The sequence below is a fragment of the Bipolaris maydis genome (assembly GCF_028858645.1).
Source record: "Bipolaris maydis strain C4 unplaced genomic scaffold PSV08scaffold_4, whole genome shotgun sequence".
NCBI classification, from domain to species: Eukaryota; Fungi; Ascomycota; class Dothideomycetes; order Pleosporales; family Pleosporaceae; genus Bipolaris; species Bipolaris maydis.
In genome coordinates this window covers 2,340,244-2,365,718 of record NW_027093860.1, presented here as the reverse complement: position 1 = coordinate 2,365,718, position 25,475 = coordinate 2,340,244, and the positions used below count along the sequence as shown (strand labels likewise).

Here is a 25,475-nt window from a genome sequence, read left to right as displayed (position 1 = left end):
GCATGTGGGGCTGATTATGAGCACATAGCACTATTGATATTGCCATGGATAATTTTAAGCCGAGGCAGTTGGCGACACTAACCGGTGGGGGATAAATAGATAATCTTGATCTTCCGATTATATTTCAATTGGGGGGTGGCGGGGGGTTATGGCGGGGTGGACATGGGGTCTTCGTTTTTGGCGCTCCCCACGTTGTCACCTAGATCTGCCGAAAACCAGTACTAAGTGGGGAAATGCATTAGGAGTACCTTTATGATATTCAAAGCATGCTAGATGCAAAATAATGGTGTATAGCTGCGATCTAGCATATCTGCTCGAATTTGGAGTTTCAGGCGGCAAAAGGGAGGTATGAGTGGCATAAGGCTCCAGCAACGATGTATTTGATCCATGGCTGGATGAAGCTTTTGAGTCGACAGATGTTAGCAATAAAATGTCTCGAAACAGGATGTGATTCTAGAGATATTAATCAGGATGTGGGAAGACATTACACTTGCATTCGTCGAGTTCTACATACGACTCAACTCGACAGGCGGCTGTTTCGTGTCTTCCAGTGTCGTATGAACATGGTCACGCCTACACACGCGATGGGCTTATCCTACTCGGCGGTACATCCTGGTATACCAACATACGTCTGTACAGCAGCATATTCAGTTTATTCGTATTCAATAGATCAACGCTAGTATCGATGCGCACATGTACTTAGCACATTACTAAGATTCCCTTGACGGATTAGACGCACCCAGCTGCTCACATGCCATGTCTCTGTGGTCAGCACCAGCTCGACTCTCGGAAACAAAGACTCGGAACATGATTAGGATCAGATCGGAGTAGTCTAATGCTACCACATACATAGGGTGTATAGTCGTAGTAGTAGGTGTCGTGTACCCGAAGCAGCGGGTCAAGAGAGGCAGGATCGTTTACTAGTGTCCCAGATGGCAACGGCGGCCCCACTGCACCGACGTCATTCACTTTCAGGAACGCGACTGGTTGAGAGAGCACGTGCACAACAAGAACAATGGCGACAACGACAACGACAATGCCATCCTTCTTCGTACTCGTACTATCCTTGTCTAGTTGACTCTTCCATTGCCATCTCCAACCATGGGCATCGCCATTTCCGAACTGATAGTTCCCTTTACTGGCGCCCTGCAGGCCGCCCTCTCGGTCCTCCTGACCATTGCTCTGGGCGTCGTCGCAGCACAGTGCAATCTCCTCTCCCCAAATGCAGCAAAGGAGGTTTCCAGACTGTGCGTGCGCATGTTCCTCCCTGCGCTGTTGATTTACAAGATTGGCGACAATCTGCATCAAGACACGGGTCTGAGATACGTGCCAATCCTCAGTAAGTCGCCAACCGAACATGGCAGCTGAACGCGCGCTACGCATCGTTGCTCACCGCTGGCACACAGTCTGGTCCGTCTGCTACACACTTCTCTCTCTTCTCATCGGTCGCGTCCTCACCCGCTTCTTCAAATTGCCAGCTTGGGTAGCGCCAGCTATTGCATTCAACAACACGACGTCCCTCCCTCTGCTTCTCATCCAGTCGCTCAAGCAAACACAGATCCTCGATGCCATTCTCATTGCCGGCGAATCGGGGAGCCAGGCCATGGACCGGGCAGAGTCGTATTTCTTAGTCAATGCCATGGTCAGCAACTCACTTACCTTTGCACTTGGCCCAAGACTACTGAAACCTGGAGACGAAGATGGTCGAGACAGTCAAGACGACAATGTCCAAGAAGGGCAGGCGAGTGATTCCGACGAGAGCGATGTTGACACTGCAGACATTGAGAGGGGCCCGCATGGCATCATCAATGAGGAGACTTCGCTGCTTCCTCGTCGCATTGTAAAACGTGCAAATCGGGTAGAAAAGAGCGGTTATCTCAAGACACGCAACTGGTACCGGAGCCTCTCCCCTTGGCTCCAAGAGATACTCGACATCACTTGGCAGTTTGCTAATGCCCCCTTGATTGGTGCCCTGTTAGGTGCCATCATTGGTTTGACGCCCCCACTCCATCGTCTCTTCTTCAGCCCCAGCAACCAAGGCGGTTACCTCAACGCCTGGCTCACAACCGCTATCAAGAATGTCGGCGAGCTTTTTGCTTCGTTGCAAATCATAGTCGTTGGCGTCAAACTCAGCAAAGGCATATTGCGCATGAAAAACGGTCAAGACAGCGGCCATGTAGACAAGGCGAGTCTAGCGCTTGTGCTTCTTATGCGCTTCATTGTCTGGCCTCTGTAAGTCTCGCGTTGCCTCACTTTGTAAATCACATTCGCTGATAAACGTCAGCATTAGCATTCCTCTTATATGGGCCCTTGCATCCAACACCAGATCATTGGATGCTGATCCTATGCTCTGGTTTTCCATGATGCTGATGCCCACAGGGCCACCGGCTATGATCTTGGTTGCCTTGTGTGATGTAACGGGTGCTGCCGAGTCCATAAAAATGACTGTTGCCAAATTCCTCACCGTAAGCGACATCACCATCACCGACCCCATGAGAGAACCTCATCTAACCAATCTCAAGATCAGCTACGCAGTCACACCCATGATATGTTTCGCAGTTGTTAGCGCTTTAGAAGCTACTAAAGCAGCAATCAAGTCATAAATACCTGTAGGGACAAAATTAGAGAGACATATTTGACTCTGAATTAAATTACGTATCCCCTGTAACAATAGCACGAGTCCAGAAATACAATCTTCATTTTCATGGCTCATGAGATTTTCTATTACGACTAACTACCACAAGTTGCTTCTTCATGAATGGTCAGTCCTCCAAGTAGCAATCATCAGACCTTTTTACTCATGCATTAATGACAACTTGCCATAGGCTGACAGCAGCAAGAATCGAAATGCTATTTCTATCGGACATTATCAAATCGTATTTAAGGCTCTTGGTCTAATGTTTTTTTCTTATTCTAGCAAGTCTATTAGTGCAGCCGTCAATCACTTGCCACTCCTTTCGACCACACCCTTCCACCGGGTCCTCCCCTTTGCATCGGTGTCTACCTTCTCAGCCTTGTTCCCGTTGAATGACACGCTTCTCGAATCGCCTCGGGGCAGGATAATCTCCAATGACGACCATGCTGGCTCGAATCCTTCCTGCAACTTCTCCTCATAGCTGACCGAGACCTCACTTTCCGACGCCTCATACTTGACGACAAATACTGAAATCTTCGCAGGCGGCGGTGAAACACCGTCATCTTCATACCAAGTCGTTGTATAGACTTTACCATTTAATGAGGCCTTTGGTGGGAACACCTCGACAGCACGGTAATCGTCGCGGGCAAGGTTCGCAGGGTTACTCTTCTCCCCTACCGAGAGCACCTGCTCCGCCCTCCCAACAGGAATCGCCGATCCAACCTTTGCCAGTACAGGGATGCTTTCGGTCCACTTTGCTTGGATATCGACCCACTGCCCAGCCTTGTAGTATGTCTGGGGCTCATTGTTTAGATCGAGGAACTCAGCATTGGGGTCCGAGGCGTCTTTAGGTAGATACATCTTGGCGCTCTCGGCATTGGCTTCGAAAACGCCGCCTACGAGCAGTGCATCGCCAAGCCAATACTGTGTCTCGCCGTCTGTCAGGACCCTATTGTTCCAGATCTCAGGATCCGACTCGTATCCCCAGCCAGCCCATCGCTGTGGAGGCGTTGCCGTCATGTGTGAATGCAGAGCAAGCGAGTAGAGGTATGGAATCATTTCGTAACGACGCTTGATGATGTCTCTGACCAATACCGTCGTCTCGGGATACATCCAAGGCTCAATCACATCGCCGACACTGTTGTCATTGCCAGTTTTGAAACAGTTGATTGCGAAGCGAGGGCTGTAGATTCCTTGCTGGCACCAACGAACGAGCAGTTCGGGCGATGGTTGGGGACCTTCAAACCCACCAATATCATGACCATAGCACTGCATCAAACAGATGCCAGCAGTCAGAGAAAGAGCATTGGCACCTTTCATGCCGGGCCACGAGGTCACGTTGTCGCCACTCCAGGCACTGGCGCAGTATCGCAATGTCCCGGCGGTTGCACTACGGGTTAAGATAAAAGGACGCTGTTCCGGCTCAACCTCCAAAGAAGCATCATGAGAAGATTTACCCATGAGCTCAGTATTCAATGCTCGTCCCCAGAACCCAATCTCTTGGCCATAATTTTCGTTCTTCGGCTCTTGGCTAACCGAAGGCTCGCTGAGTTCGCATTGCCACCCGTCGTGAGGGATGGTGTACTCGTTGTTATCATTCCAGATGCAATCAATCCCTATTCGCTTCAGTTCGCGAATGCCTTCATACCACCATTGGTAACCAGCTTTTGATGTAAAATCAATATGGCCGCCAATACCACTTTCACCACCTCCGGCGCTCCAAAGGCGAGCTTCAGCCGGCGCTGTTGTAAGTGAGTCGGTGAAGAAAGCATTGGCAGCCCTGAGCTTTTGGTACTCTGGATGACTTCCCAGCACATACGGCTTCACATTTGCGATGAGTCGAATTCCTTCTTTGTGGTATGCATCAATCCAGCCTTTGGGATCTGGAAAGCGATGCCTGTTCCACGTGAAGACATTTCGTGTCTTGGGTTCGGTCTCTGCAACCGTATATCCAGAAGACATTTGCATGCCCGAGCATGGAATATCATGCTCTTTCAGCTTTCTTGCAAACTCCATCATGCTTTGGCTCGCAGGGGGGTCGTCTGTCATGGAGTACTTCATTCCACCAGCCAGATAACCAAATGCCCATCGCGGCACCAGAAGGGGATATCCAACAAGATCTGCGTAGATGCGAACAATGTCCGGTAGTGTCTTTCCTACAAGTAGATACTCTTCAAGACCCCCGTAGTCCTGGCGATAGACCTTAAAACGACCCCACATACCATCCATTTCCGAGCCCACCGAATAAAACCCACGTGCATGTGATGTGGAGAAGATGCCGACACATCCATCTGGCGTAGCATTGATCAGAAGTGGAATGTGCTTGTACAGCGGATCTGTCCGGTACACATCGTAACCAAAAGAGTCGGTTGCTGATAACACAAAGTGGCGGTTTGAAAGATCCATGGGTGCTGGCTTCTCGCCAAGTCCAAGATGGAGTGTGCCATGGTTGTACTTGGTGTAATGAGCAATGCCAGGTCCATCAGCAGCGTACGATCGATTGGGAAGGTCAGCATGGATTGGTTTTTGTTGACCAGAAAGAGTCAGGGAGACGAGCGGGAGTCCGCTTTCCCAGTCAACTTGAGCCGTGACACCGTCGACTTGAAAGCTTTTTGCAGCCGCACCAGATGACAAGACTTTGGCGTTGGAGTTGTCCACAGTCTTGTTGGGCACCGGGACTGCTCGATGGGGCGGCAGTAAATGTTTCGGTGAAGTAAATGTTGTGCGAAAGAGCCCCGGCCGTATCACATCGAATGTAAATTTGAAGTCTCCTACGTTTGACTGTAATTGGACGCTCGCATTTGATGTTGCCGTGGCAGCGCCGGCCTGATAGCCGGCAGGAACGTGCTCAAGCATGGGCATGACGAAACAAAAGGGCGGGGGGCGTCGACAAGCGGTATGCTCTTTTCGACCACTGCCGACACAGTGACTCGGAATTTATAGCAAGGTTTGAAGTCGGCGTTTGACCGAAAACCCCATTTCTAGCTGCCGAGAGGAATGGAGTAGGCTTGTCACAAGGCCCGTTGGGCCGGCATCTTCGGCCGACACCTGCGCTCCACTAGTCTGGAATCAGAGAAGATTCACATATGGGGTCCCCGTGGGGAAAAATGATATAAGTGCTGTTGCGCAGATCGCCCAGCAAATAGTGCCCCCATTTTTCAGGGCGCTATCTTTGTTTGCTTTTATCATGTCTCACAAGCCCGACATGGCCGCGACTAGTCCATCAGCAGCAGCAGCAGCAGCAGCAGACATTGGTGTCAAGTCCAATGTCGAAACTACAGAATCGATCCACAAGCCCACGGACGAGAAGAACCGTAAAGGAAAAGACAAGGCCGCTGAGCTGCTCGCCTCAAACGAACGCATCGTCGTGACATTGGAGGAGAATAAACGTGTGCTGAAGAAGATTGATCGCATCATTCTGCCCATCCTGCTTAGCGTTTATTTCCTCCAGTCCCTCGACAAGACCACTCTCTCATACGCATCCGTCTTTGGACTGATTCAAGATGCACACCTGGATCCAAAGTCGCAGCAGTATTCTTGGTTGGGAAGTATCGTTTACATTGCCCAATTGGTGGCACAGCCGCTCGTCGCCTTTTTGCTCGTCAAGATGAGAATGGGAAAATTTCTTGGCGCCATGGTCTTCACATGGGGATGTATCCTTTGCGGTATGGCAGGTGCAAAGAATTTTGAAGGACTCATGGCGACGCGGTTTCTGTTGGGCGCTTTTGAGGCTGCAGTCGGTAAGTTTCCACTCTACATATACAAAAAAAATCTTGTCATCCTTTTTTTTCAGCTTCATCTTCTAATGTTTCTCAAAGCTCCCGCTTTTATCGCTGTAGTCCAAATGTGGTACAAGCGTGGCGAACAAACCAACCGAAATGCGGCCTGGTATGCCATGCTGGGCATTGTCAACATTCTTGGCAGTCTGCTATGCTATGGTCTCGGACACATTGACTCGAGTATTCTACACTCATACCAGATCATCTTCCTCTTTTGTGGACTCCTCACTGTTGTGGTGTCGGTGTTCGTTTGGCTCTTCATGCCCGACTCTCCCATGGAGGCAAAATTCTTGACCGAGCATGAAAAACTCGTCGCAGTTGAGCGTCTGCGCATGAACCAGATGGGCGTTGCGTCTCGAGTTTGGAAGTGGGACCATGTGTTCGAGGCATTCTTGGACATCAAGACATGGCTCTGGTTCTCCATGTTGACCGCCATCAGTATTCCGAGTGGTGGCATCTCCGCCTTCGGTCCATTGATCATTCAGGGTTTCGGTTTCGGAAAGTTTGAGACTATCTTGTTCAACATGCCTTTTGGCGTTGTGCAAATCGTCGCGACGGTTGGCGGTGCTTGGCTGGCAACATGGCTCAAGAAGAAGTCGCCCGTCCTCATCCTGCTATGTATCCCACCCATTGTCGGCATTGTCATCCTCATGGTGGTTGGACGTGATGCTTCAAACCGCGGCCTTCTGCTATTTGGGTACTATTTGACATCATTTTATCCGGGTATCTCGCCACTCATCTATTCCTGGTCGGGCCAAAACACTGGCGGAGACACAAAGCGCAAAGTCACTACCAGCATACTGTTTGTTGGCGCCAGTGCAGGAAACATCATTGGGCCCCAGATCTTCAAGCCATCTGAAAAGCCGTACTACAAGCGTGGACTGCGTGTGTGCCTTGCCCTTTTCATCCTTATCATTGTTTTGATCTTGGCGGCAATGCTATGGATCAAATTGCTGAACCGCAAGCATGCCGCGACACGAGAGAGTATGGGCAAGTCGGCTGTTGTTGTCGACACAAGCATGGGAAACGCTGTTGAAGGGAGCGCCGAAGAAGCCGAGAACGAGGCAAGTGGGGTGGGCGACAAGGCCTTTGACGATGTGACCGACCTCAAGAACGAAGATTTCATTTACATCTATTAATACGAGTAATTGCGCATGACTATTCATAGATATTCATTCCATGATTTAGAAAAAATTGAGGCAAACATAGCAATACATCTCCTGTTGATGGTTCTTTTTTAGTCGATAGTCTAATACCAGCTCCAGTGTCAAATCAGAAAAGACTGTCAATGTTGACGAATAGATCCTGCCATCCTAAAGGCATGTGTTTGAGATTGAGCCCAGGAAAATCCCACTCAAAAACGAATTCTCGGGGCACATAGCCCTGAAACTCTGTTTCAGCAACACCACCATCCGTTCCAGACGCAGGTGACGACTGCGTAGCATGATTCTGTTCAACAGAGTATTCTCGCAATGCAGCTTCGCATTTCTCAATACTTGTTTGAAGTATTTGGAAGTACGCAATATGTCCTACCGTCACAGTCTTGAGTTCTTCAAGTACCCTATGAGCGTCGCGGAGAAGCGCCATGACAGATGCGGCAGGATCACGGAGGAGAATGGCCAATTTGAGTACGAGCAAAACGGAGACTGCGCACTTTGCCCATACGTAATCCAGAGTCCACCGGAACGTACTAAGATAGGTAGAGCCAATTGTATGCGTCGAGGACGCCGGCGAAGAATCTGGAGTGGATGTATAGGATTGCAGCATGTAGTGTAGATGTCGGCTTGCTGCGTCTTTAGCTCTACGTATGAAGTTCTTCTGGAAGTCGGTCATGAATGCAATATTTTCCACTCCAGATGATGCGACGGCCTTCAAGTACAGTGTCATCATGGCCCACTCACGCTGGATGTGCAGGTTTTGTAACGCCACTGCTCGTCGCTGTGGCACGGGTTCTGCCAAGATGATATTTGTCCATTCATCCAGCCAGAGCGTCAACTCAACACTAGCCTCCTCTACCGTACTCCGGACTTTATTTTCGTTTTCTTGGAGAAGAAATTCATCCGTATCTCGTCGCATGATCTTGGCATATGCATCTGCACGAATCAAGTTGAGTTCTACCTGAGAGAGTAGCCGAATGTCGACTGGTGTATGTTCAGGGTGTTGGAGAAGGCTTCTGATTTTCCTAGGGGAGGTGTGGAACTTCAAGCCCGGTAACTTTCCTCCGTCTAGCGAGAAACTGCGGTGCGTCAGACAGCCAACGCTAAATGTGACCGGAATAGGGCTTACAAGAGTTCGAGATTGCAGATTCCATGCCAGACCCGGGACAGACGGTACAGTTCTTGCTCATCGCTGTTGACGGCTCCAGAACGTATTTGGCTTTTTGCAATTAGTTGATCGACGACCCTAGGCAGGTCAAGCTGTATGGCAAAGCGAAGGGCCGTTGCAATCAAGAAGAAGGCATTTTCAGAGTAGGCAGCTACCAGAGCAATGGCCTGTATGTCCTCTATACTGGGTATACTCTTGTTGATGAGTAGGTTTGTAATGTGATCGCGAACCCTGGATTGGAGCTGGCGGTAGATGGTTGCATTGAAACCTTCTTCAGCACGACAACCGATGCTGACTATGGCATCGAAGAGGACTGCACTCCGTGAGGATACAGAAGTGATGGTGTCATATCTCTCACAGAATATTGGAACGAGGTATTGCTGTGCTGCTTAGCGTCATGTTGCTGAGAATAGAGCCATGGCTTACACTCCCGGAGAAAAAGCTAGAAGAGGGTCAGCATGATGAGTGGGAGCAAACAATGGAGGGGGTCTGCCTACCTCTGGTACCAGAGAGTGGCCTGATCCCAAGTGATGAAGCCTGCATCAACGGCACTGCCGATTGCGCTGTGCCCGGTCGGGGAACGGGGTGTGATTTCTGCAACAGTCACGCTTGCGTTATCCATGTGTGACTGCATTGGGAACCGAGTTAGCGACATGTCTTTATCCCTCCAGCCACGTGGGGTTTGGACTGTCTTGCAGCCAATCCGGCACCTGTCTGATAGGGCGGGACTTCTTCGAGAAGCATCACTAACGCATGTAAGAGCCGTCACTCACGCTAGTCCTTGGACCTGGTGTCTCCTTGGTGCCGAGCAGCTCGCGCAGTGCAGCCATATCAGCTTCCAACTTCTCGATACGGAGTACATTCTCGTCCTTGACTGCGTCAAAGTACTGACAGGAAGCACTGTTCCTCTCGCAACGTTGACAGGGGCGGTTTCCGTCGCATCGCACCTTGGACGTCCGGCAGTTGACACAGGCATTGATAGCACGACGTTTGCGCGGTCGTGGTGAGGCGTGTGCATCCATCGGGAATCTCGCGCGAGAAGAGGGACCATGGTGGGCTGACCCGGTTTTTAAGGTCGGGGTAAACCGGGGGTGGACCGAGTGGAAAGGCGGGGGAAGAAAGATGCATGAGTCGTGTAGTTTTGGTGGCGGATGGGGACCATCGGATCTGGTCCTGGTCAGGCCATCCTTCGCGCAAGCTTAGACACGCCAGACAGTCAATGTGATGGAGCAAATTTGCTTCTCAGCCCCGCCGGAGCCGCACACCGTGCGACAACAACAGCCAACCGTCTGGTTATAGCGAGCTGCGTCAAGTCTCGACTCTTCTGCTCCGCTCTGCTCCACCTGCTTTTATGTCTCTCGGGCCACTTGCTCGGTTGTCGCTTACGCCACACTGCTGCTACATAGTAGTAAATGTAAGTTCTAGCCTGCCTGGGGGTACTGTGCTGCAATCATCTTGGTCAAGTTGGAGCCGTTCACATATTAGCCATGGCAGTTTTTGGACGAAACAAGGTCTCGTAGAATCTGGTGTTTCTGCTGTCTGTATTGAAGCTATCACATCCCATTTCAGTTGGGGGCCACGTACTTATTAATGGTAGGCGTATGTTCCAGGTCAAGATTTACGCCAAATTGTGTTATGGCCGAGCCATAGCTGGCCTGGACAGCCTCAGTAGCATAGACACCCATCTCCTTCTCGTAGGCTACTGTCACGCCCGTCCAACTATCGCCGTCGCCGCGCTCCCACGCCTCTGCCATTAACCGACCCAGCAAAGCCGAGTCGCGCATCGCCGTATTCGCACCGTTACCACCTGCTGGCGTCATCGCATGCACAGCGTCGCCGATGACAGTCATTAGAGGCTCATTGGGCCATGTAGGCACGCCGTCTGGCGAAGAACAAGTGATTTTCCAAAAGGCAGCCTCGGCCTCGTTCATATTGTCAATGAGTGACTTTACACGCGCGTGACAGTGCGAGATAAGCGACTTCGCGATTTTTGCCGCTGGTGGGCCAGTGATGGTGTAGTTGTCGTTGGGTGCATCAATAACGCCTGGTGAGCCGCCCATGGTCCAGCCAAACTCGACGTCTGGATTGTCCATATCGCCAGCACGCACATTGGTGATTAGGAAGACCTTTCCACCATTTGGCTGTGAATCAGTATCACTGATGACGAAGACGCCCTCGCCCAGGCCTTTGAAAGCGGCCGTAGGCGCCTGACCATGTATTCGTCGCGAGCCCAGGTCGTAGACCTTGATGGCGCCATTCGACAGTTGGCCTGCGACTGCACTCTTGACGCCCTCACCACCTACCAACATGGAACCCTCTTCACTCTTGCTTCCGTCTGCAAAAACAAGGCGCACCCCGTCGTCCGTCGTCTCATAACCTACAATGTGATGGCTCCATCGTATGTTGTGTTCCAGACCCTCTATAAAGAGCGTACGCATGTCGCCTCGCGAGATGCCCACAATCTTGCCATCTCTGCTAGTCAATGGCCCGTTGTTATTGACAGGTGGCTGTCCTCCCCGTCAGTGTCTCGCCCGTCAATGGGTCGATGGCAGCAAATCCCGCGCCGCCAGTCTTGCCGCACTTGTCGTAGAATTTCTGAAAGTCCTCAGGACCGAGGGCATTTTCTATTGCATCGAGTCCCTGGCTGGACAGGCGCAAGCGGTAACCCTGTGCTCGAAAAACAATGGATGCGTCGCGCTCAATAGTGAAATGACTGCTAACATACCAGGCGTGTTGGATGTTGTGAGAAGTGCCATGTATGGCGTTGGGTACATTATTTGGCAAGTGGGGGCCAGTTCGGGGATTCGGAATCCCAACCTGCGTCGCTTTCTAGTAAGCCGATGGCTATCGTACATGGTGATATACAAGCAGCTTTACATGATGCAGGGCCTGATGACGCAATACTAGTAAGCAACCCTTGATACCGAGCCAAGCATCAAGATCATTCGTCAACGACGTGCGAGTATGTTGTGGTTGAGCCACAGGCTGCGAAAACTGCGGAAATCTGGTCGTTGTCCTTGGCTAGACGTATTAGCAAATTCTTGTGCTATCCAATTTACAATGACGGAGAATCAAAATGAGATGAGGAGTTCTGAGTGATCCATCTCAAATACTGCGTGAAGATGTATATGTTCAGATTAATTTTGCAGCCTACAATACGTACGTACGTCCAGATGATGTTTCGGACTTTGCATCAATTAAACAATACACCATTGCAACTCGTATTTTTCTGCAAGTACCAAAACTTGTTTAAGGATGGAATCTTTGCTTTTGGTAGGTTTTGACAAATAATTCTGGTTTAGTCTGTTTGCATCTCACAGGGGCCGCCAGATGAGGGTACTCAATTGACAGCTTTCTTACACACATGGTTTGAATTGCTCATAGCCCTCGCAATGTAGTTGGAAAATTAAAGCATATGTACAATCCTACTCTTATTATATTGTTTTAGAATGATGCGGTCACGGCCATAGGCCATAACATATGGACTGTTACACCAGACGCTCAAATTCACTCTTCAAAACCACATGATTACATTGTTTGTTTACAACCCGTACCAATGCTTACTACATACTTATCTGCAATACCACCGAGCCACCGAGATAACAACTTGGTGACCTTTTCAAATGATTGGACTATGTGAATTCCACGAGAGCTAATCAAGTGGGGCTATACGTCTGCTGTTTTGCAGATATACTACTATTCTAGGCCAGACTTTGGCGACATGTCGATTTCATTCGTCCTCAAGGTTGGTCTTGGCGGTGTATGTCAGCTTACGGGTGGGTACGTGTACCCGATAGGCCTACTGATGAATTGGTATGTATGAATGTACATGCTGCACAAAGCCAATGGTCAAGGTACGGGATCCAGGGGTTCTCGTACTTGAATGGATTAGAATGTTGTGACTATTAGTAGTATGCAGCTAGGTAGGCCAGTGCTTCTAGGATGTTGCTACATGCCCCTGAGCATTCGGGTGCTACTTTGACTTTATTTTTCTTCTACTAGGACGCGAGGCTTTTCTAGGAAAGAAATGGAGATGAATAGGAGCATGTCAGGTGCGGTAGATTGTTGGTGGGCAAAACATGGGGCTGATGCATGCCAGTAAATTACCGCACAGATGCAGTGCTAATCCATAACGGGCACAGTATTGCGAGAACCTGTTTTGTGGGCTGTGAGTAACCTGAATTGAAGGTGGATGTTAAGTATTGATACAAGGCTATTATCGATATTTCTGCAGGTCTAGTGCAGTCAGCCGTTAGCCCATTCCGCGTAGCGTGATGATACATACGTATCCTGCAGGCTTCACTTCAAGCATGTGATTTTAGGACTAGATCTGAGATAGGCGAGATACGGCGGGGCTATTGTTAGCGACGTCGGTTTAGTTGCTGCATATGAGGCGGCGGTAGCCCAGGCGACGGCAATGCATTCATGAGGGTCCAGGGATTTGTCAAGCGTAGTTTGCACGTCTCAACCGTAACAACCGCAACAACGTGTGACAGGGACGTTGAGTTTTGGAGGACAACAACGCTAGCGGGCTGTCGGCAGGTTGATTGAAGCGAACAAGTCGGTTAGGTAATTACTTGGGTGGCAGCAGGGATAATACCGGGATGCAAATGTTTGTGAAACATACATGTACACAAACAATCAGTCTTGTTTACGCAGCTCCCGAGCATGTAAGCTGTAGTTTGGGCAACGGGCACTGTTGCGTTGTCATTGCCATTGAGATTGGATCCACCGAGGCGCGTACCGCTGTTTGTTTGGATCTGGTCGGTTCAGCACGCGACGATCCAGGCTGTGACCAGGCCAATGCTGCGACTGGTAGCGAGTCCAGCTGCAATCTGTGATACACTGGTAGACATGCCGAAGCGTTGATATTTCCATGGACATGGCACTGCTTAGACAGTCTGCAGGGGTGAATAAATTGACTGACCCACCCAGACATGGATCAATGCATGCGTCTTGTGTAGTGTTTTCTTCTTAGCAACCAGAAGCAGAGATACAGTTTTTGAAGTAGTAGATGCAAAAAAGATGCAAACCTGAAGAGTAAATTGGATCTTATCATCCGTCATTGTCATTCATGTCTATTTTAGTCGTAAAATGGCGCAAGTGCGATGCTACAGCAAAGCCTCGAATCGTGTCGAGGCCAGCCGCAAGTCTACTCGGGTATGTCTAACTAACTATATATACAAAACTTTTGGTCTTCTCCGTAATCGTACACGACGGCGTTGCCTCTCAAATAAGCGCTTCGCCCCTGAACATGGCCTCTCGGACTTCTCGTACAACGTCTGCACGGTCGCCTGGCCCGAGCAGCACAATACCTCTTCCACGTCTGCCCATTCGGCCTGTGCGACCAAGGCGGTGGATAAAATCGATGGTGGTGTGGGGGACATCAAAGAGGATGACGTGTCGAACAGACACGGTGTCGATACCTCTTGAGCCGAGATCAGTTGTGACAATGACCTTGGTGTTGGGTAGAGTGCGTTTGTTCGCCAGTGTTGAGTTGATGGGTGCTTCGTCTTGAGGCGCTGGCGATGTGCCGAGTGAAGCATCGGTAGTAAAAGATTTGAGAATCTTTGCTTGTCGCGAAGGGTCTGTGTCGCGGTGGAAGGCTAGGGCATCAATGCCCTTTTTGACAAGGTATTGTGCCACCTCTTCAGTGTCCTCGCGCTCATTGACAAAAACCAAGATGCGTTTTGTGGGTATTGCTTCCTTGCCCTCGGTGGGATCGTAGTCAGCAGATGCTTTGCCAATTTGCCATATTGTGTCTGCACAAGCAAGTAACTTGTTGCCGCGATAGGGATCCTTGTTTACATCCACGACGCCCAACTGCACCCTGCGAGGAATGGCGTGCAAGTTGGGGGTGACGAGGCGGTGCATGTCGGGAAACCTCTGTGCCAGGTACTTGTCGAGGTATTTGGGAATCGTGGCCGAGCATAGAACGAGCTTCTTGAGAGACGGAGTGGCCCGCTCGAGGATCTCGGTTGTGCTCTCCTTGAAAGAGCGGTCGAAAAGGGAGTCGGCTTCGTCGCAGATCAGATGGGTAACGCGGGCAAGGATGTTGGGGTTGCTTTGGGCAATGCTGGCAAGGAGCGGCGGGGTGCTGATGACAACATCGACGCCGTTGGGGTTGAAGAGCTGGTTGCGGATGACGGTGGCAGACATCTTGGCCGATATGGGCGCGGCACGGAACTTGATTGTGTGCGAGAGCGACTTTGCGACGGCGCCGACCTGTGCAACCAGTTCGGCAGAGGGAACGAGGACGATGGCCCGTGGGCGGGCTGGGTCAACGGCCTTGTTGATCTCTGGCTCCTCGGCAGCAAACATGTCGGTTCGCTTATCGTGCTCTTTGGCAGCCGCAGCCGCAGCCGCGTCTTGGGCCGCCTTGCTTGCCTGCTGCTCGGCCTCGTCCTTTTCGCGCAGCTCTTGCTGCTTGATGGCGTCGAGGGTAGGGAGCAGGTATGCCAGCGTCTTGCCCGACCCTGTCTCGGCTGCGAGCAAGAAGGCGTCGGGGCCTGTCTTGCTCGCCTTTGCCTTGGCGCGCACAGCCTTTTGCATGCCGAGCAGGGCGGGTATGGCGACAGCCTGGGCGGGTGTGGGATTGCGGTACTCGAGGCCGGGCAGGGCATCGTTGAGGGCGCGCAGGACGGGCTCGGCGAGGGGGAACTTGTCGAACGAGTCGTACTGGTCCATGTTGCGCTTGATGGCGGTGCGGTCGCTGTAGGGAACCTGGTGCAGCGAGCTCTGCATCTTGAGGGCGTGGAAGGGCTCTGCCCGTGGCCTGGGCCTGCCCTGGCTGCGTCCTGGGGGCGACGACGGGCGCCCACGAGCCTCTCTCTGGTCGCGCATCCGTTGCAGGCCCGGCGGCGCCTGTGTGCGGTTCAGGTAGGAGAAGGCATCGGCCGCCTTCTTGGGCTTGCTGTCTGGCGTGCGGGCGACATGGTCCGACAAGACCATGCGCGAGGGCCTCGGGGCCCTGGACGGCGACAGCGACGACGACGACGATGACGGGCGGTGCAGGCGTGATGATGGCTGGCGGCGCAATGGCGAGGTCCGCAGCAGCGGCGTGGGGCGGCAGAGCGGACACGGAGGGGGCAGCCGTGGCAGCATGGTGCGTGGTTGTGGGCGGATTATTTTTTGGGCGGATGGGGAGGGCAATTTTTTGCCCAAACGGGGCAGACGAGGTGACGTCGGGCGGCACGGGCGATGTCGCGATGGCCGTGGGCGCTAGGCGCAGTGGGCTGCCACTGCTGCCAGCGTGCCATGGACAGGCGGGTGGGCTCCAGCCACATGCGGCTCGTTGCCGCAGCAACACCACCCAACACCCGTCTACCCCGGCTATCAACAGCTTAGATAGCGCCCACGGCCCCAATCCAATTCACACCGCACGCATCCACACACACACACACTCGCTCTCGACAGCCTCTTCACTGCACCATAGCCTCTGCGCGCCGTGTGTGTGCGCGCGTGTGTGTGTCCTTCAGTTGCTTTGCCTCCGGCTTCATCAGCGCACACGCTGCCGGGCACTCACTGCCTGGATACACTTGGCCTGCCAGTGCACGCCCAACCAACTCGTCGACGGAGACTGCCCACTCGCGGCATCCATCCCCCGCCGCCCTAGACAGACAACAGAGAATTTCTTTGTTTGCACGCGCCTAGCACATTGCGGCAGACATGTCGCGCAACGAAGCGGTAAGCACCCCATTCCCCTCCACCACAACCCGACTGCCCGTCGCGTGACTGCCACGGCGGCGGCGACGGCGACGGCGACTGCGATGCTGACAGCAATGGCACCCAGGTGTCGCCGCTGCGCATCACCAAGACGCCCTCCACTTCGTCCCCCAAGGGCAGTGGCCGGCCGCTGTCGGAGATCAGCCCCCATGAGCACCGCAGGAACTCGCCCAGCTGGAACCAGTCAACAAAGGTTCGTGCACATGGCCGCTCCATCAGCACCAAAAGCAACTGACACGCCCCCTCCAGAAGATGCTCATCTCCAAGGAGAGCTCGCCCTACCGCGACTCGTCGCCCTTTACCCACAGCCCCCGTCTCTTCTGGAAGGAGCAGACAGCGTCGCCCAAGAGCCGCTTCGACACGTCAGAGAACGACTGCGAGGCCAGCACACCGCTCTCCCCCAAGCGCAACTCGATTGAAAACCTCAAGAAGCAGTCACGTGTCAAGAACAGCAGCATGTTCGCCCGCGAGCAGAAGAACGAATACGACCCCACCCTCGTCCAGCCACTCGACCGCCCCCTCGCCGCTGGTCGCCCGCTTAACGCCGTCGTACAGGGCAACGCATATGGTGGCCATGGTATGCAGGGCCTGCGCGATGAGAACAACAACAACAACAACGCCAGCAATGGCCCGACCAGGATTCCCGTCCTCAGTCCCTCCAAGACTTCCCCCGCCAAGCTGCCCACACAGTCGTCCTTTTCTTCACCCTCCAAGTCGTCGCCCTCAGAAGGTCGCGCATCCCCCACAAAGTCGTCGCTCGTCAGCAACGGCCGCTTCAACTCACCACAGTACAACCCCGACTCCAGTGCCGTCTTCTCCGACGACGAGGACATGGTGCAACAGACGCCCCGCCCCCTGCGTCGCCATGCTAAGAGTGTGACCTTTGACACTAGGCCTCCCCAAATCACAGAGTTCGAGATGGTCACGCCCGACCCCTCGGTGACGACAGCATCGCGAGACGGCAGCTACGACTCCGAAGAAGACGAGACCGAGGAGGAGCTGAGCTTTGACCAGGACGACAGCTTCGATGCTTCCCTCGAGGACACCGAAAAGACACCCGTAGTCCTTCCCGAGGATTGGCGCCACATGAGCCCAGATGCCGCAAACACTTCACTAACCGACACCTACGACGATGTTTTCGACGGTCGCGACAACAGCCCCATGCCTTCTGCAAACCCCAATGGCCAAAGGAACCAAGCGCGCCTAGGCTCAACGGCCTCCGATAGCGACGCCAGACCACTTCCTCCTCTTCCTGGCTTTCCAGCCCAAGAGGGCAGTCGGCGGCGTGACTCGAGCATTGGTTTGTCCAATGCTGCTGAACGAATCAACGACAGGCGGCGCTCTCTTCCTCAGCTTCCTCAAGCCGCTGGTATCTCCAAGCACGATCTCCTCAATATGCGCGAAGTTTCCATGTCGCTCGAGGACCGATTGCGTTTGATGAACTTCGACAACGACCGCGATACAAGTACCCCAACACAGGAGATGCAGAACAGGAAGAACGTTCATGTTGACGATGAGGTCACCGACGCTGACGTTGAGCGTTCCGAGACTGCCGCTGATGAGCCGAGATCTGCGCCCCGCATCTCGCGCGATTCCATCCTGCGTCGTGTAAAGAGCCGCAACTTTGAGGATGGTGAAGACGACGATTCCGAGGTTGAATACAGCAACTTTGATCACGACGACAGCCATGAGCGCAGCTATGGAGACCTTGCTGATCTTGATCCCGATGTCCCCATCCCCTCGCGCGAGGTCTCTTCCAACTTCGACGAACACCCACGACAGGTCTCTGGTGTTTCTCAGAGTGAGGCAGACAGTGTAGTGGATGCATATAGCTATGGCGATGTGCCCCACGGTGACCATGATGACGAAACCGATGTAGACGGTAGCTCCATGTCCCAGCTTGAAGATTATGAGCGCGACTCATCCGTCATCCACCACCCCATGCCACCAGCGTCCGACGACGAGGATGACACTAGTCAATATTCTCTTGAGCCTGAAGAGCAGCCCACGTCCCAGAGCACCATTGACTCTTCTGGCCCATCAACACCAACTGTTGCTCCCTCCTCGCCAGTCGTTGAGGACAAGCAGACTCAGCAAGATGAGATGTTTTCAAACTTTGACGGCAAGAGCATGGATCTCAGCCTCGACCCCGAGAAGCCTACAGTCGACACACCTGCAAACCCACTTGACAAGGCTCCTAAGCTGGACGCTATGCGTGCTGCTCTCCGTCGACCTGTCACCCCAGAGCCGGCAGAAGGTCAGGATGACGAGTCAGGATCCGAAGGTCCTAGTACCCCAGACTCCGTTATCCGACACCCCATTGCTCAATCACCCCTTCCACAAGAAGATATCGAGGTTCCTCAGCGTGAAGCCACCATTCGGGGTGCGGGTGGAAAGCTGAAGACCAGACCTTCGCTCATCCCTGATGAGGTTGACATGGCAGCCACGCGTCGTCATGTCAGCGGTGGCTATGCTCCTCCCGTTCCTGAGCGAAGTCCTAAACGCCAGTCTATGAGCCTTGAGCCGGGCAATGTTGATGATGAAGATTCACAGCTCAGCATTGGGACACGAGAGAGACGCATGCTGGATCTTAACCTTGGTGATGATTCGAATGACCTCAGCTTCGGCCTCGACAAGGAGTTTGATCACATCATCGCTGCACAAAAGGTAAGTTGCCCTCCAAATTGTTTCGTTCGATCAATGTACTAACACCTACAAACAGAAGGGATACATGATGCGTGAGAACAAGAAGGTTGTTGTTGCCAGCAGTCGCCAGTTCAGTGACGAGAAGCCGCCCACTGGAACTGACACTGCACCTGAAATCGTAGTTGCCAAAGCTGGAACTCGCAAGGCTAGTGCTGAGCGCAAGCCTTGGACGAAAGAACCGTGGAATGGCAAGCCTCGACGCAAGAGTATCCGAACTGCATCAGGTCGGCGAATGCGGACCTCAGAGGGCCCCGCTCCGCCTTTGCCTGGCCAGGACTCGGCTGTCGCGGGTGGTCTCGACGCTGTGGCTGAACAGGGCGTTGCTGATGAGTTTGAAGATGGAGAGGAGCGTGGCAGAGTGTTTGTCAAGGTGGTTGGTGTCAAGGATCTCGATCTTCCTCTTCCTAAGAAGGAGCGTGTCAACTTCCAACTGACTCTCGACAATGGCCTGCACTGCGTTACCACGTCTTGGCTGGAGCTTTCCCAGTCGGCTCCGATTGGTCAAGAATTCGAGCTTGTCGTCTTGGACGATCTCGAGTTCCAACTCACTCTGCAGACAAAGCTTGAGCCTCCGGCGGTACAGCAGGTTGTTGCTCCACCCACCAAGATTGTCAACCACAAAAAGTCACACTCAGCCTTCCGCAATCTCCTTTCATCACCAAAGAAGAGGAAGGAGCAAGAGCGCAAGGCGCAGGAGGAGGCTGATCGCATCGCTCTTCAAGAACAGCAAGAGGCTCAGGCTGCTGCTAAGCGCAACTACCAGGCAACTGCCTGGGACCTCCTCCATGACTTGGTCGGTTCGGATGGATCGTTTGCTCGTGCCTATGTCTGCCTCAGCAACTACGAGAACCAAGCCTATGGTCGCCCTTTGACTGTCGATGTTCCCTGCTTCAACGAGTGGGCCGTTGACAATACGGGCGGAAGCAGCGTGAAGAGCAAGCGTGGTGGTGTTGTTCGCCGTCCCCCTTATCGGGTCGGCAAGCTGACTCTTCAGCTGTTGTATGTGCCCAAGCCGAAGAACTCCAAGGATGAGGACATGCCCAAGAGCATGAATGCTTGCATTCGTGAACTCAAGGAGGCCGAACAAGTCAAGGACATTAGCTTCGAAGGTACCTTAAGCCAGCAAGGCGGCGATTGTCCCGTAAGTACCTCCTCTCGCATTGACCGTTCACAAACACAAACTAACATGCTGTAGTACTGGCGTCGCCGATTCTTCCGCCTGGAAGGCACAAAGCTCACTGCATATCACGAGTCCACTCGCCAGCCACGTGCGACTATCAACCTGGCAAAGGCCTCTAAACTCATGGATGACAAGTCTGCTCTTCAACAGCCTTCTGCAACCAAGTCTGGTGGCCGCCGCAAGTCTGGGTTCGCTGAAGACGAAGAAGGCTACATGTTTGTCGAGGAGGGATTCCGTATCCGCTTCGCCAATGGCGAGGTTATTGACTTTTATGCCGACAGCCGCGACCAAAAGGAGGCCTGGATGAAGGTTCTTTCCGAGACCGTCGGAAAGGATATTGCGCAAAACAAGGGCTGGGCCGCCATGGTCCTTGAGAAGGAACGCAAGGAACGCAAGGAGCGAGCCCAGCTGGGATCTCCTACTTCAAACATTGATCGTCCGGTTCACGCACGCACTCAATCGCACGATGTCCACTCGCCCAGGCCCAACCCTAGCCCCGCCAAGGGTCATGCCCGAACGCAATCGCACGCACCAGCTCCACCTCTGAAGGATATGCGCATGTCGCATGCGCCGGCTCCAAGGCCGCGAACACAGGAGTCTGCTGCAAAGTCGGGGCGTAGAGATCAGGTTCGATCGATGATTTTCTAAGCAAAAGTCACTTCATTTCTCTTCATCGTCGATACCCTTTTCTCTAGTTGCATTCTCGGACATTCCCTTTACTTTACTGGCATCTCCTTGCGTTTTAGCTTTGCAACCACTTTTCGTTTTCCTACCGACTCAGATTGGGGATGGTGGGCATGTGGAGTATGACGGGTGTGGGTGCTGCGCATCCATTTCCCGAATCAAACAGATCCGTACGCTAACCGAAGCGACTGTTTTCATTTTGTACGCACGCGTTGATGATGGAGAGACGCGAAGTTGTGGACGTGTGGTTCCTGCTGTGTTTGCTGTCTAGCGTTTTCCTAGTTGTTTTGGTTCTTTGTTGCATCTTGCTGTCGTTGCTTCTTCTTTTTTTTTCGTTTCTTGTTAGTGTTGAACGGGTATTGGACGGCTTTGGCGTTGGCGGCTATGGGACCACGAGATTCTGCGTAATGATTTGATTAGCGATGATGATGTAGTGCAGAAGTTTGCTAGCAAGCTAAGGAAGAAGTGAATAAATGACTTGAGAGATTCAACCTGTGCGATATCATTTGGCATGTGATGGAGCGATTTTGTTTGTGTATATTGAAATCAGGGTGATTGGTGTCATGTGTAAATTGCCCTGCCAAGTACAACGGCGAACCATTGCCCCTCCCGATACGCCCACGCGACATGACCGTAGGCGATGTATATGCTCAAAATCAGTCTAAAAAATTGCTAATCGTGTAACAGGCCGAAAATGAATACATAGGATATGTTCTTGTTTTTTTTTTGCTGCCTTGGAACAGTGATTTCTTTTTTTCTTTTACAACTAAATATCCAACAGATGTCCATCCTTTTTTTTTTCTTTAATTTCTTCACCAACTTACCCAAATCATTTCCTTCCCCCCCCCCCCCCCCCCCCAAAAAAAAACCAAAGCAACCCATCAAAATTTCCCCCACTCGTAACACTTATTTTTGTCGTATGCAAGAAAAAAAAATTGCAACATAGCTCAGAATTTTAGGGTATTTGTGGGTGGGGCGGGGGATAGAGAGAGAGAGAGAGAGAGAGAAAGGAAATGAAGAAAAATCCTATGCACGACGGGGGGTAAAAAACAAGACACAGAATATGCCGTGAAACGTAACAATGTTAAAACTATGGTAATTATCACCCCATATATGCTTATAGAAGGGTGTGTTACACACGGCCCAGCGTTTTGGGCGGGAAAGGCAAACACCATGCAAGTATGCAAGTAAGCAAACAAAAAAAAAATAGACGGGAAATCTGAGGATAACAGATATGGAGGAATATATTGTCTTGTTCCCCCCCCCCCCGTCTCCCCCCCCCCCCCTTTTTTTTAAAAAAAAATAAATAAATAAAGATACCAAACAATTTTCTTTTTTCACCGTCGAATTTTTTCTATTACTGATATTTTGCAGGTTGTTTGGGGCTCGGGAGGAAAAAAAAGGGACGATATTTCAAAAGGTTGTAGTCTTGAACAATTCATTTGTTTTTGTTTTTGTTTTGCCCTGGCAACATTTTTGCCTTGTGGGGGGGCGATGAGAGGGGAAGAAGAGGTTCGAAAACGAGAAAAAAAGAAAGAAAGAATATTATACTGTTACTAACTTTGAAAGAAAAGGTTGGGGGAGAAAGGGGGTTAAAAGAGGGTGGCAAGTTTGTTTTTACATTCTACTCTATCAGTGCTAGTAGAAGAAGAGACAAAGACGGGTTTGACATGGGCTCATCGCACTCGACACCACCGCCTCTGGTTCAGGTCAGCGCTCCAAGAGGCAAGGTGCTTGTTCCTCCGGGTATGTAGATATCCTCTCGCCCATTCCTCTTTTTTTTTCTGTTTCTTCCGCGCGTCCCTCTCACTGCACTTACGCACCCTACTCCTCATGTCCACTTCGCCCCACTTTCCTCCATTGATATTCTGTAACTAAACTTTGTATTCCCCGATTGGCAGGGACAGCATTTACAGTTCATCCACCCCTATCTTACTCTCGATCACAGCTGGGTTCCTATACACGTAGTGCTGCTGGCCCCGCATATGCGCAGTACGCTAGAAGACGAGCACGGAGTAGTAGAAGGTGCCATAACACGCTGGGATATGGATATGGCATGGGAGGAACCGACATTGATATAAGAGAGGAGACGAGTGAAGATGGTCAGAACACACCGGGTGATGTGACGGTAGATGCCGCGGCCAGAAGAGGCAAGGAAGGATCAAAAGGATGTCTTACCAAAGGCATGGGCATCATGGGACCAAGGGGTGTGTCTGGACGGCTTGATACCCTAGACTCGAGACCCAGGTCGGCACCCGAGATGCCTGGTGGAGAGGGATACGCAGGTATGCCGATAGGGGTGCCAGCGAGTAGTATCGGAAGCAGCCAGCAGCCATCTGGCCTCCCTCCAGAGTACATGTCCAATCCTGATTTGGTTGGGTACGGCGAAGACGGGGTGATGCCCAGTACAGGCTTAGTCAGTCCTCATCCAACTTACCCCCCTGGCCCACTACCTAGTAGCAGTCCGCCATCGAGTAACGGTAGACTTCCGCCGCAGCCGGTCCCACGAGGGCGGCCGAACCACTACGAGCATGTGCCAATGGGCGCGTATACAGATACGGAAAAGGCAAGAAAACCGCCGAGCTCACATGTCGATCCGCAGCAAACCTCGACACGTCTGAACCGTGGACAGTCTCCAGACAAGAAGGTCGGACCGCCAGGCCAAGAGTGGCTGAACGGCGATGCCTTTCTCGACGCCTGTACCTGTACCATAGATTGCAAGTGTCGAAAAGGCCAGCGAGTCTTGTACCGTGCACGCGAGGGCCGTCAAAAGAAGGGCAGTGACTTTGACATTGAAGACGGCGAGTACGTAAGTGGGGAGATACGGTACATACTAAAAGACGACCTAGGGCGGAACTGCGATGACCACACTGGATGCCGGAAGAGCGAAAGCGGCAGTGAGAGGCAAGACAGGACGAGTAGGAAGGGGGAGAACAAGAACAGGAAAATGAACAACAATGGGGGCAGGGAGGAGAGGAAGAGACTGCAGCAGCAGTTTCAAGGTTTCAAGGACGACCTACTAGAAGCGCTAGACGAGCGTTTGGATGATATGAGGAAAGAAGGTCGTCAGAGACAACGAGGGCACAGCCCCGCACGGCCGCCTTGGCTCGGGGCATCCGGATCTGGACAAGGCCTATACTACATGGCAAACGGGCCTCAGGTTGACGCACGCACGGCTAGACAAATGGGCATACCGAACTATAATCTGTACGGCGTGGCTCCATCAGGAATCGGACCAATGCCACATGGTATGGCTAGTGGCTTGGCCGCTGCAGGTATGCGCAGAAGACATGGGGATGACATTTCCGACATGGGATTTGATAGTACTGCCATCGGTATGATGAATAATGGGTACATGCAGCCCCACATGACCATGCTGAAGAAGAAGAAGACGAGCACGAGCAGGACGAGGAAAGCCATGCGGCCCAACTCCACATCACACCATGGGGCTAAAGCGGGAGAGCGACAAGACAAGGGTGCTGTGGAAGGCAATCGAAGGACGGCCGTTGATTTGCAAGGGCCGGGTGGCCGCGGAGGGATGCTGGGACGTCACAGTAATGATAATAGTAGTAGCAGTAGTAGTAGCGGCAGTAGTTGTGATGGTCAGCAAAGAGGGGCGCACAGAGACGATGAATGTGATGATTTTGACGTAGCAGGGCAGGATGAATCTTGGATGCGGCCAAACTCACAACAGCGGGGCGGGCTCGAATGGAGTGGTAAGCGTCGTGGTGCTGCAAAGCCTGATGTGTACTGATAACTTGCATAGTAAAAGGACGTGGCGGTGGTAGATTGGATGGCAGCGTGGTATACGGAAGGACCGACATCAGCAACAGCAGCAGCAGCAGTCGAAAAGGAGCAAGACAGGCTCGAGCCGATACGGATGACGACGGCGAGGACGACAACTACGACGACGGATATTGAAAAACATGGTAGGCCTGGGGCGAAGATGAGCAGGGGGAGCGGGAGGGCGAAGCTTCAGGAACGTGAACGGTAGGTGGTGTGGTGTTGGGGATCAAGGAGAAGGATTGGCGTGCATCCAGGCAGACGAATGGGAGGCCTCGGACCCTGGCCTCGTTCTTTCCAAGATGCGTCATGATTCGCCTGCAAATCATCACACCAGCATGCGCCAAGTGTGCCGCGTTTGGGGCATCGAGAGATTGGGAGATCGAGACGCTTTAGATTGGCGTAAGCGGAGTGAGAGTCAGAGTGAGAGTGAGAGGGTGCTGATGGAGACGTAAGCGGTACACCTGCTGCGTCGAGTGTGAGATGCAGGCTGCAGTACGTACATGTAGGCTACATGGATTATGTATGTACTCTACTCAACTCCACTATAGGGCAATGCTGCCGCATGTCCAGGCAAGTCAGGTAAACAGTAGTAGTCATCGTGGTCTAGCATCGGGTTAGCCCGTGTTGCTGCAGGCAACATGCCGGCCAAGGAGGG

At 52.3% G+C, this 25,475-nt stretch overlaps 8 protein-coding genes across 8 annotated transcripts; 4 read left to right on the top strand and 4 right to left on the bottom strand.

Moving 5' to 3' along the window:
* Positions 1–1,086: 1,086 nt before the first annotated feature.
* On the top strand, positions 1,087–2,708 carry PSV08DRAFT_408678 (auxin efflux carrier). Its single transcript, XM_014217991.1, has 4 exons — positions 1,087–1,339; positions 1,407–2,232; positions 2,285–2,465; positions 2,523–2,708. The coding sequence occupies exons 1-4, from the start codon at positions 1,102–1,104 to the stop codon at positions 2,601–2,603; spliced, it is 1,326 nt and encodes a 441-aa protein (XP_014073466.1). The 5' UTR covers positions 1,087–1,101; the 3' UTR covers positions 2,604–2,708.
* Positions 2,709–2,941: 233 nt separating this feature from the next.
* On the bottom strand, positions 2,942–5,497 carry PSV08DRAFT_360872 (glycoside hydrolase; the record flags this gene model as incomplete). The annotated part of the gene is made up of 1 exon (XM_014217986.1): positions 2,942–5,497. The coding sequence occupies one exon, from the start codon at positions 5,495–5,497 to the stop codon at positions 2,942–2,944; it is 2,556 nt and encodes an 851-aa protein (XP_014073461.1).
* A 343-nt stretch (positions 5,498–5,840) lies between these two features.
* On the top strand, positions 5,841–7,553 carry PSV08DRAFT_176154 (major facilitator superfamily domain-containing protein; the record flags this gene model as incomplete). Its single annotated transcript, XM_014218002.1, has 2 exons — positions 5,841–6,375; positions 6,454–7,553. 2 exons carry the CDS (start codon positions 5,841–5,843, stop codon positions 7,551–7,553), a joined length of 1,635 nt encoding a protein of 544 aa, XP_014073477.1.
* On the bottom strand, positions 7,521–9,771 carry PSV08DRAFT_219977 (uncharacterized protein). The gene is made up of 5 exons (XM_014218019.1): positions 9,513–9,771; positions 9,237–9,367; positions 9,166–9,181; positions 8,701–9,119; positions 7,521–8,650 (listed from the first exon to the last, which is right to left on the bottom strand). The coding sequence occupies exons 1-5, from the start codon at positions 9,759–9,761 to the stop codon at positions 7,687–7,689; spliced, it is 1,779 nt and encodes a 592-aa protein (XP_014073494.1). The 5' UTR covers positions 9,762–9,771; the 3' UTR covers positions 7,521–7,686.
* Positions 9,772–10,304: 533 nt separating this feature from the next.
* Positions 10,305–11,594, bottom strand: PSV08DRAFT_219975 (uncharacterized protein; the record flags this gene model as incomplete). Its single annotated transcript, XM_014218020.1, has 3 exons — positions 10,305–11,209; positions 11,241–11,452; positions 11,512–11,594. The coding sequence occupies 3 exons, from the start codon at positions 11,592–11,594 to the stop codon at positions 10,305–10,307; spliced, it is 1,200 nt and encodes a 399-aa protein (XP_014073495.1).
* A 2,179-nt stretch (positions 11,595–13,773) lies between these two features.
* PSV08DRAFT_219974 (P-loop containing nucleoside triphosphate hydrolase protein) lies at positions 13,774–15,690 on the bottom strand (the record flags this gene model as incomplete). The annotated part of the gene is made up of 1 exon (XM_014218021.1): positions 13,774–15,690. The coding sequence occupies one exon, from the start codon at positions 15,688–15,690 to the stop codon at positions 13,969–13,971; it is 1,722 nt and encodes a 573-aa protein (XP_014073496.1). The 3' UTR covers positions 13,774–13,968.
* A 437-nt stretch (positions 15,691–16,127) lies between these two features.
* PSV08DRAFT_387714 (uncharacterized protein) lies at positions 16,128–21,124 on the top strand. The gene is made up of 5 exons (XM_014217987.2): positions 16,128–16,425; positions 16,532–16,657; positions 16,714–19,131; positions 19,187–20,311; positions 20,366–21,124. Exons 1-5 carry the CDS (start codon positions 16,408–16,410, stop codon positions 20,996–20,998), a joined length of 4,320 nt encoding a protein of 1,439 aa, XP_014073462.1. The 5' UTR covers positions 16,128–16,407; the 3' UTR covers positions 20,999–21,124.
* Positions 21,125–22,628: 1,504 nt separating this feature from the next.
* Positions 22,629–24,955, top strand: PSV08DRAFT_219967 (uncharacterized protein; the record flags this gene model as incomplete). Its single annotated transcript, XM_014217992.2, has 2 exons — positions 22,629–24,750; positions 24,801–24,955. The coding sequence occupies exons 1-2, from the start codon at positions 23,091–23,093 to the stop codon at positions 24,953–24,955; spliced, it is 1,815 nt and encodes a 604-aa protein (XP_014073467.1). The 5' UTR covers positions 22,629–23,090.
* Between the last annotated feature and the right edge of the window lie 520 nt (positions 24,956–25,475).

Bases quoted from the DNA above. Each gene is read 5' to 3' on its own strand.
- PSV08DRAFT_219977 (XM_014218019.1), bottom strand. From the start codon at position 9,761: ATGGATGCACACGCCTCACCACGACCGCGCAAACGTCGTGCTATCAAT. The intron at 9,368-9,512 runs GTGAGTGACGGC...TTCCCAATGCAG, and splicing joins CACCAGGTCCAAGGACTAGC to TCACACATGGATAACGCAAG. The intron at 8,651-8,700 runs GTAAGCCCTATT...GACGCACCGCAG, and splicing joins ATCTGCAATCTCGAACTCTT to TTTCTCGCTAGACGGAGGAA.
- PSV08DRAFT_408678 (XM_014217991.1), top strand. From the start codon at position 1,102: ATGGGCATCGCCATTTCCGAACTGATAGTTCCCTTTACTGGCGCCCTG. The intron at 1,340-1,406 runs GTAAGTCGCCAA...GCTGGCACACAG, and splicing joins GAGATACGTGCCAATCCTCA to TCTGGTCCGTCTGCTACACA. The intron at 2,233-2,284 runs GTAAGTCTCGCG...GATAAACGTCAG, and splicing joins CGCTTCATTGTCTGGCCTCT to CATTAGCATTCCTCTTATAT.
- PSV08DRAFT_387714 (XM_014217987.2), top strand. The intron at 19,132-19,186 runs GTAAGTTGCCCT...ACCTACAAACAG, and splicing joins ACATCATCGCTGCACAAAAG to AAGGGATACATGATGCGTGA. The intron at 20,312-20,365 runs GTAAGTACCTCC...AACATGCTGTAG, and splicing joins AGCAAGGCGGCGATTGTCCC to TACTGGCGTCGCCGATTCTT.